This window comes from Oreochromis aureus, linkage group 13 (genome assembly GCF_013358895.1).
Source record: "Oreochromis aureus strain Israel breed Guangdong linkage group 13, ZZ_aureus, whole genome shotgun sequence".
NCBI classification, from domain to species: Eukaryota; Metazoa; Chordata; class Actinopteri; order Cichliformes; family Cichlidae; genus Oreochromis; species Oreochromis aureus.
Window position 1 is genome coordinate 16,660,913 of NC_052954.1, and position 9,956 is coordinate 16,670,868.

General features: G+C 43.8%; 1 protein-coding gene and 1 non-coding gene across 2 annotated transcripts; both read right to left on the minus strand.

The window, feature by feature from the left end:
* On the minus strand, positions 1–9,618 carry pprc1 (PPARG related coactivator 1). Its single transcript, XM_031739008.2, has 14 exons — positions 9,472–9,618; positions 7,523–7,609; positions 7,241–7,390; positions 6,988–7,062; positions 4,830–6,903; positions 3,844–3,897; positions 2,962–3,022; positions 2,638–2,705; positions 1,730–2,447; positions 1,448–1,636; positions 1,266–1,344; positions 1,066–1,187; positions 597–748; positions 1–492 (listed from the first exon to the last, which is right to left on the minus strand). Exons 1-14 carry the CDS (start codon positions 9,550–9,552, stop codon positions 392–394), a joined length of 4,011 nt encoding a protein of 1,336 aa, XP_031594868.1. The 5' UTR covers positions 9,553–9,618; the 3' UTR covers positions 1–391.
* On the minus strand, positions 833–972 carry LOC116319668. The gene has a single exon (XR_004199395.1). It is a non-coding gene; the product is annotated as a small nucleolar RNA SNORA50 (small nucleolar RNA).
* Positions 9,619–9,956: the final 338 nt, after the last annotated feature.

Here is a 9,956-nt window from a genome sequence, read left to right on the forward strand (position 1 = left end):
TTTTTTTTTTTTTTTTTTTTTTTTTTTTTTTATTGAGGTCTGTAATACATTACAATGCAATACATCCTCCTCCCAATAATTAGGGAGCACCATTCTACTTATTCCACCCTTTTAAAAACAATTCTCTCTCCATACAATTCAAGTTCAATTGTACATTTAAATAAACTTTAAAAAAAAAAAATTGTATTTATTCCATTTATTCAATTTTTTTGCCTCCTTTTCCTTTTTTCATTATAAATCTTCACTTCAATAGAAGGTGTAAGCTTGCAGAAACAACATTACATAAAAACAAATCCCTAATGCAACTACTAAACTGTAAACAGTGTTGCAGGTGAGGAGCCATCGTCAGCTCTGAGGTAAATATCTGCTGCGTCCTGCTGCAGGCCTCCTGTTACCTCTTCAGATTCTGCTGGGCCTGCCTCAGTAAAGTGTCGAAGTCTAGTGCATGATACTTGCCTTTTGCGGGCGTTGGCTCGTACTCTCTACTCGAATCTGAAATGATTATAGAGACGGAATTGCATTAAAAATAAGAAGAGGAAAAAACCAAAATGAGTTATGCAGAAACTTTTTTTGCATCTGGAAATTTAAAAGCATACCTAAGTCAGCATAGTTGCTCTGGCAGAACTGTCTCCTCCCACCGAAACAGAGATCAAACGGCAACTCGTCAGGCTTGCGCAGTTTACTTCCATTCTCAATTGCTGTGAAAGCATCCTTGGTGTTGTAATAAGTCACAAAGCCGTAGTTGTCCCTGTGGCAGATGACCAAAAGTTTAACTTCTCCTCATTTTTAGTTTGAGCAGAGAGGGCAGCAACAGGACTTGCACATAGGTTTGACATGTAACTTGCTTTTAAAAGAGCCACCTGGTGGTGATGCCAGGAAGCTCCAGTTATGAACAAGCCTGAATTTGCTTTAGCACTGTAGCTTGGCCTAAGAGGTCATAGACAAGACCAAGAAGGTTCAAAGACAGTGCAAGTTTCTCATTTACAAAACCTTCCCAAAAGCTCTATACTAAGAAAAAATGGTGAAGTAAGATGTTTGCATGTGTAATAAGAGGAGCTTACTTACCCATGGTCTCTAAAGTGCAGGGTACATTCTTCAATCTCGCCAAAATAGGAAAAGCGCTCTTTTAGTTCTTTTTGGGTCATCGTTCCCCGGATTTTACCAACGTAAACAATGCGGCGCTCCTCCTGGAAGAGAGTCCATCAGCTTTACATCATAACTACTGGAATCACTTCACTTAATTATACCTGGAATAATTAACTTACAATGGCTTTCTCCTTGCGTCGCTTCACCTCCTCCGCATTTGGCTTTGGAGCATGACCATAGCTGGGCCGATATGAGGGACTGAAGAAGAAAAGATGAAGCCTTTACTCGTCATTTCAAGGTTTATCAAAGTACATGTAGGGCACAAATGAAACAGCTACCTAGATAAGTCACAGTACTGTACCTGTACAATCGTCTGCCTTTACTCCACTGATCCCGTCTTTGAGGGGACAGAGATCGTGATCTGGAGCGACTCCAAGAGCCAGAACGAGAAGAAGAATAGGAATACCTTCTCCTTCTGGGAGGAGAGCGGGACACAGAATGCCGATAGGAGGAACGGGATGAGGAGCTGGAACTGCTCTGGTGACGATACCTAAAAATCAAAAAGAAGCAAAAGGGAAATCATTACCCATCAGTGAAGAGGTTTAGTGCATCTGAATCAAACACGTTTTGCAAAGGGACAAACCTTTTCTTTGTTGGAGAGTGTGATCTAGACCGAGATCTAGAAGAATCGGAGTCTGACTCTGAACAGCTGGACATTGGACTGGGAGAATGATGCGATCTTTTTCTTGACCGGCCTCTGGTCCTCTCTTCAGGACTACATCCGGGGCTGGGTGTGCGAGAAGCAGCATGGCGACGGTACGACCTTCCCAACGGACCTCTCCTCGGGCTCCTTTCTTTCAATTCAGTCTCCAGCCGAGTAGGAGAAGCATCTGGAGTCTCCATAACAGAGCTTTCGTCCAACCTATTTGCCTTGGGCTCCAGGGGCTTCATTGGACAAACTTGTGTTTTGGTTAAAACTACCTGATTTATGGTAGATTGGAGAGATGATGCCAGGGCACCTGGGGTTGTCTGTGTAGTGGTTGGAGTATGTTGCCTGATGGGTTTAATAGTGATAAAAGACTGCTGTTTAATATTCCAACGCTTGCCTGGCTCTGCAGTGGGAGTGCCTTTGTTGGGAAGGCAATAGTCATGATCCAAACACGCCAAATCGGGGGCTACAGTGGCAGCAGCGAGCGTGGGTTTGCTACGTGGCCTGACTGAGGGCAGAGGCTGAGCTTCTATCTGGATAACTTTGGAGGGGCTCGACTTGGAGGCTTCAGAGGCTTTGCTCTTCCCAAGCAGGGCCACAGCTGCCAGGGGTTTCCACATTTGATGAGGAGGAGTGGCTGGAGGTGTCAGAGCTGAAGCAGAGGAAAATAACATGAGTACTTCAGACTTCTGTGTACACTGACATAAATGAAGCATTTGAGGAGACAAAACATCTCCAAATTAAACTTTTGAAGAGGAAAACATCAGTCACTTTTCTTTATTGTATTAATTATGCAACTTCATGAACTCATTTTTTAGTTCGAGTCAAAAACACTCATTTACCTGCAGTACTTGAGATGTCACTAGCTTTTACACGTTTCACAACAGACTTCTCTGGAACCAGTTCGACACTGCCGAGCAAGCACAGGCGTATGTTAGTATATCAGCGGTAAACAGCGTAGGTCAAACCTCGGCTGGTCTTCAGCCCAGCCCGAGATGGCCCTTAGTGTTGCCAGGCACTGGCAGGATTTGCGGTAGGTCTTGGCATGAGGTGGACTTGGACCACCTCCTCACATACACAATCTGTCACACACATCAAACGCTTTTCACTCTCACAGACAGTTACTCACTCACACAGAGCAGCGTGAGGGCTGTAGGGTAACTCACCTCGAGTTTCCTACAGCTGCTGCTCTACCAGAGACCTCCGACACACATTGCTCCTCTTTGGCTGAAGGAGGAAGGAATAGAAAAGTTAGTGCATCAGTGCAGGGGTCAACAGGAGAGATGGCAGTGAGGTTAAAAACTCTCAGTGGAAATGTTTTTAGTACAGGGTTTATTTTCCATAGGACTGGAAATAGTCAGCAGCTACATAAAGCACATAACCCCCCCCAAACACTTGACATAAGTCAGGCCTTGTACATCCGCCCAAACAAAGACAGAAGGGCGCGAGTTAAACGGATTTGCAGACAGGGCAGAATTCCAGTAGCTGAGCAGACAAGTGCACAGAGCAGCTTCTCTGGACCCTGCAGCATCCATCTCTCTTAAAGGGGAATGTTACAGATAAAAACAGAGATGCCCCACTATCTTTGAATTTAAACAAACGTCTTGAGTAGAAACACACAAGCTTGGAATTCATCCATTTACCATAGTAAAAGACCAACTACAAGATGGTTCTTGTATGTGATTTGCAAACAAAAAGAAAATTCATGCATGAACCCCTGTTAAGCACACAGCTTCGGAAGATGTTGAAAGTCGGCAGACTTTCAACATCTCCCAAAGTCAATCACCATTCCTACCCACTACTTCACTACTGCTAACCAAAGATGGGCTGCAAGCTTGCATACTACATTGCACCATTACGAAACCAGGAAAACTGATCCCCTGACCACATTTAGCTTGGTACTTCACTATGTGACACACTGAGCTACTGGCCTAAACACCCATCTAATTATAGTTCAAGCAAGTAAAATAAAACTGAGTGTGCAAAACGTTCAAACGAAACCTCTGAGATGGAGTGGATACAGAGAAAACTGAAGCATTATTAATTACCTTGGGTTTCCTCAAACTGCTCCAGTAAACTGGTCAGATCAGCAGCTTCAATACCTGTAAATAAAGGTCATTACGTGATTATTGAAAGGCAAACTGCTGAGCTTTTCTTTATTTTCTCTCATAGATATACTGCCAGCAATAGTGGATGCTCAAACATGGCCAAAGTTTAATAACGTCAGCATGTGTAAGTAAACCCAAATGATCAGGCTTCAGACTGCTTCAGACACTTTGTTCTACTCGTGGCTCTGAATGAATTCACTGATAGTGGACATCATTAATATGGCTCCACCTGGGGTGTGAGCACAGAAGCTCCACCCACCTGCTGTTCAAAGCTGTTGTTTACAAGAAGCAGCCAATCAGAAGAAAGCTGGCTAAACGGGAGAGTGACCTTGACGATTCAGGAGTTAAAACTGCTCGTTTTAAAAAACAAAGTGTGAAAGATTGAACTGAAGCTTACTTTAAGTTAAGTAAGTATTATTTAGAACTGTAGTTCAGCAGAGGCTCAAAACATGGCACTTTAAATGGGCAAAAAAAGCCCCCCTAAACTATTACATGTACTATAATGCAGTACACAAAAGCTCTTTTCACAGTAACACTCAAACTGAGCATAACTACAGAGGTACAGAGAATAGACTGGACATAGAGGACAAAGGCTCTGCTGAAAAGGTGACAGCCAGGAAACAGATTATTGTACGTAACAGTCCTGAAGAGCACAGATGGTTCGATTTCTAAAGTGACAATGTTCATTTTCCTGCTTTCTAACAATAGACAATTTCTAATATTGGATCTGGAGCAGATTAAGCACAGTGAGTTCAAGTCAGCAAAGCTGTGGCACTGACAACAGTTTATAGCATATCAGTGAATTACTCTTGTCAAAAAAAGATAATACTTAAAAACAAAAAAAGAAAGAAGAGGTGGTATGAGAATGTTTCTATTCCTAAAAACAAACTAAAGCTTTTAAAACACAAATTTAACTTTAAGCTCACCTATTTCACTTGTGAATGCTTCAATCAGCTCCTGTGTGGGGCTCTTTGCTCTTTGGGCTTCCACTGGTGTTGTGGGTGTTTCTTTAGTTTCAGCAACAACTGGTTTTGTTTTTAGACTCTGGGAGTCCGAGAGACTAGCAGCTGGAGTGGAACACAGCTGGGTAACATCAGCTGTGGATTTGGAGGACTTGCTATCAGATGCAATGATGTTATTTAAGGAAGTAAGAGCAGTGACCTCAGGCACTTTCTGGGAAACCACAGTGGTCTTCTGGGGGACACTGGGAAGAGATCCAGTAGCAGCAGTGGGTTTTATTTCATCTGTAGTGGTTTTAAGAGTGGTCTTGGTGTGCTCTTCACACTTAGGAGATACAGGCTTAGAGATGGGGACTCCATCTACTCCATCCATCCCTCCTGTAAGAGCAGGAGAACATTTCCCATGTACTGAAGATGCGAGCTGAGTGTTAGGAGCCCCAAAGTTTTTAGGCACATTAGGTGCTGCAGGCTGAGTAGTGACGCTTTGGGGCATGGCTGAATCTTTAACTACATTAGGGACCAGAATAGGATTTTTCTGTGGCAGACTGGGCGGTTCGGGTGTTTGTTGGGGTTTAGGAACTGAAGTAGCAGCTGAAACCTTGCTGGAAGGGGCAACCATGTAGGCAGGTGGAACCAGCAGTGCCTCAGGGGTGGGTGGTGCACATGGTCCTCTTGGTTGCCACGCAGGTTTGACCTCCTCCACCTCCTTTTTCGGCGGCTGGGTGATGGGACGTCGAGGATCCTTGGGGCTTGGGTGAGGCAGGCAGGGAATAGGGGGAAGCTCTTTGGGAAGCTCTGGGAGGCTAGGCCACTTGGTGCTATTGTTGCCTTGCTTTTCCACTGGAGCAGGCCTTTTCTGTTGTCTAAGCCGTCTATACTCCTCTAAACTAAGTGCTTTGGGTTTGGGCTCTGGGACTGCTGGAGGCACAGCCTCACTAGCACTCGGCATCACCTCGGGAGTCACAGAGCAAGGAGCAGCTGTTGGGATCTCTGAAGACACCGGAGAGAGGGAAACAGGGGGAGCTGCTGATACATTCCCGAGCTCAGTGGGGGCTTGGACTGGCTGTTGTGAAGCTTCACTGGAATCCTGAGAACTCATTGTTGTGGGTGAATAGCTGTCTTTACTCTTCCCAGGTTTAGCACTTAACGGTACTGTGTCCTGTCTAGAGGACAGAGATTTAACTTTAGTTTGTTGCACATTCACTTCACTGATTACTGCTGTAGTGGAGGTCTGAGGTTGAGTTTCAGTTTGGCATAGCTCTTTTTCTTTAGGTTTTACCAGCGATGGAGCTTGGGTTGAGGCAGGAGGAACTTTTGGGAGTTTTTGTTTCTTTTCTTCTTTGACAGATTTTCTTTTGGGCTCTTTGGGCAGTTCCTGTGCTGCATTTCTTGCGGTGCTACTCCGAAGGACTCTTCCTTCCACAGGATAAGGATGGGACTGTTGCTTGCATTTCTTTTTCCTCCTGGATGGACTTTTCTCTTTAATTTCTTCCATTTGGCTCTTAACGGTCTTCTCATCTTTTACATCTAAACACACTCCTGTTGTCTCTGGAGATGTGATTTTCACGGGTGCTTCATTGACCGTTACATCGTCTTCGTCATCAACAACTATATGCTCCGAACTGTCTTCTGCTTCATCTGAAACTTTCTGCTCTTTTTCTGAAAGCTGCTCTTTAACTTTTAGAGAAACTGGAAGATTTATGTCTGGGATGGCCAGTATGGGTTCTCCATTTTCCCCCTGGTCCACAACCTCAAGCACTATGCCTCCTTCGGGCATAATCTGTTCCCCTGCCTCATTCTCCACACATACCGGCAAGCAGTAGGGTTGCATATGCCTGACCAGGTCACCCAGGCTAATTGAGACACAATCTTCATTTGTCTGCTCCAAGGTAAGAGGATGTAGGAGGGACAGACCCTCCAAGTCTAGCAGGTCAGCGTCAGGACATGAGTCAGGCCCAACTGGGCTCAGCGTGAGGGAGCCGTCTTCCTCTTCCTCCCCATCACTCCTCTGCAGAGAGTTTGTCTGTATCCTAGGGAGGCTCTGAGTATAAATGGGAACATAGCTGGTTAAAATCTGCCTACAGTACAAGCTTATTTATATTACTATAAAATAGGAAGACGCTACCTTTCCAGTTGATAAAGGCCTAGATGGTGCGTCTTTCTCTGTAGGGGAATGTGATAAACCCAGTAATTTCCTGAGCTAGAGAGTGAACAAGAAAAAAAATACTGACGTTAACATTAACAAACTAGCAAAGAGGTATGTTCAGAATAACAGAGGTTAGCAGAGGTTCACTCTCTGTCCTGTGCTCAAAGATCATATTGGGGAATGTTGAGAGCAGAGATAACTTAAGACACATGTACAACTGCTGGGCACTAACCGGAGACTGTTCCCTGCCCTTTTGACCTGACAGCAGGTCTGAGTCAGGCAGTATGTCAAACGGAGACAGGTTCTCATCTTCTACATTGTCAAGAATCTCCGTCAAGGCTGCTAGCAGCGTGGCGTCATTGTCATGATCTGGGACTTTAGACTATGTAAGGATCAAAACAAACAATTAGGTCAGAGTCTGGGACATTAGGTAGTGTAATATACAGAGCTTACAATATTGTATAACTCCTTGGAGTTGAAAACACAATGCTACACAATGTGAAGTTAGTCTTGCCTCTATTGTCGGTGTGTCCTCAAAGAAGGACAGATCTAAGCAGCTTTGAAGGGCCTCCAGAGTTTCTCTGGAGCTCAGCTCATCAGTCTAAACAGGGGAGAGCAAACAAATGTCAAATCAATAACCAACTGTTGCTTTGAAAAGAAACAAACAAACCCATATATGCACAAGTGAAAAAAACAACTTCCACATTCCTCCAAACCTTTCAAGGCAAGGCACCATTGCAGTGTCACTAATGGACCACTGGGCTGCCTCACCATCACAAGTGAACTTGTGTCATTTCAAAAAACCACATAAAGAACAGTGTGCACAGAGGGTAAACAGAGAAACAGGTCAACAAATCTCATTCATTTTCATGGCTGTGGCTCAAGTGAGGCATTTATAAACAAGAGCCTGAAAAGGAAACCCCAGTGGGCAAAGGAGGGCACATGTTTTTAATTCCATCTTGAAGTAGGAGGAAAAACAAAATAGCAGAGGCTATTCTGTACATAAGCACAACTGGATCTGCTTTACAATTAATATAAATGTATGAATTAAAAAACAAAACAAAAAAACAACACAACCCTAAATCATTACTTAAATTATGCACATACTAGTAGCATGTTCTGTGAATACAAAGACAAGTTTGAGTGTAAAATGTATTAGCATGTGCATGCTTTGATGTGATGTTGGCTGACTTGGCGTAAAACTAATCTTCGAGTAATCTTCCAGAACCATAAACATGGCAATAACTTCTATAAACGGGCCCTCCTGTCACTGGAAACATAACCGACAAAATTAACCTAATGTCGCCATGCAGTGGTCTAACAGAGCCCCACGTGTTTCCATCTACACATGCACACAGCGTGCAGACATGTTTGATCCTCGCCTCACCCCGTCCAACGACAGAGGCCACCCAAACCCACGTGTTGCACTACAACAAACCAGAAGCAGGGCCTTCAGCTCTTTTCTTGCTGCTGGCTTAAATTCCTGCGGCTAAAAAGCAAAACTCTTCACTTTAATGCACAAATTAACACGTCAACGTGTTAACAAAACCACAGTTCGCGGACTCCGAGGGAACGGCGTGTGAGCTTTAATTTGACTGTCTCTCGTGCGCATGTGTGAAGGAATCCAACATGTGATCTCCCACTAAACCACATGTGTACACAGAGTTAAGTTTGAATGAAAACTTGCATATAACAGCAGTGCCAGTGTGAGTGAGAGTACGTAGAATATTAAATATAAAACAGCATCACCATCATCATCATCCCTGAGCTGTTGACACTTTACTGCACTATGTTAGCGCAAAGCATGTAAACTGCACAGCTAAATTAATAAAGCATCAGATCAAGTGTCGAGCAAATAACCCTGTTTACAAAACACTTATTTCAGTGGTTATTATATATACTATAATGTATTAAGTTGAAGGACTGTAAACTAATCGGTCAGCGTTAATGCGATTTTTATTGCCACGTGTGTATCTGTGGATGAAGAGCAAGACTATCGGGTAAAAAGTGCAGCAAATGAGATTAAAAGCGTAATACGGATATCATCTACACAACTGGAGGCAATATAAGGCCAACTACTGATAACACTGCACAACTGTCACGATGATATTTAACCGCTTGTTGGCTTTATGTCAAAGAAAACCTGCCTCATTCACTTAGCCAGCCAAGCTACACTGACTCACCAGCTAGCATTACCAAACGTCCATGAATGCAAGCAAATTTAACCAACGAGCATTATTTATCAAAACATGAGACCACGGAGTCATAAAGCTGCAATAATCACTAAATAAGATGCGCCTTTTCAGTGAGTTATAGTTGTTATACTACAGTTGCATCCACGTGTCACTTTCTCGTGCGCAGTACATCCCGTACAGATGAGCACTCTGCCCCCCAAAAGTCACCCAAACACTGCTAACAGTGGACCCAGATGCTAGGAAATGAAGAATAAAACATTTTCTTTACCTCGTCTAGTGTATCCAAAGGGAAAAAATCCATATTGCACGCTGTTAAAGTCTCCTCGCCTGTTCCCCACCGCGCCGCCATCTTGGAGGTCTACTCCCTGCCCAGACTCGTTTCAGAATGAAAAGTAATGAATCAGAGGTGCACGCAGACCGGCTGGAGACACGTGGTGCAGCATTCCCGGCAAAATGACGCAGAGGGGGTCAGGGGTTGGGCGGCCACGTTTCTTTGTAGTTCCTGTAGTTCCAAACTAGATTATATGAGCTCGCTACCCACGTTTTCAGCCTCATGAATGAATAGTCAATAGTCAGTGGCAACAGTCCAAAGTGCTACAATGTCTCTCTTTGCTACAAGAGAGGTTTGGTACTTATGCGTCAAAGATGACGATAGGAACCTTTTCAGGCAGGTTTTAATCGGGCTTGTTTTTGCCAGTGAAGAATATCAGGTTATTATCTCAAAATTTCAGCTTACTTACTGTGTATCTTTAA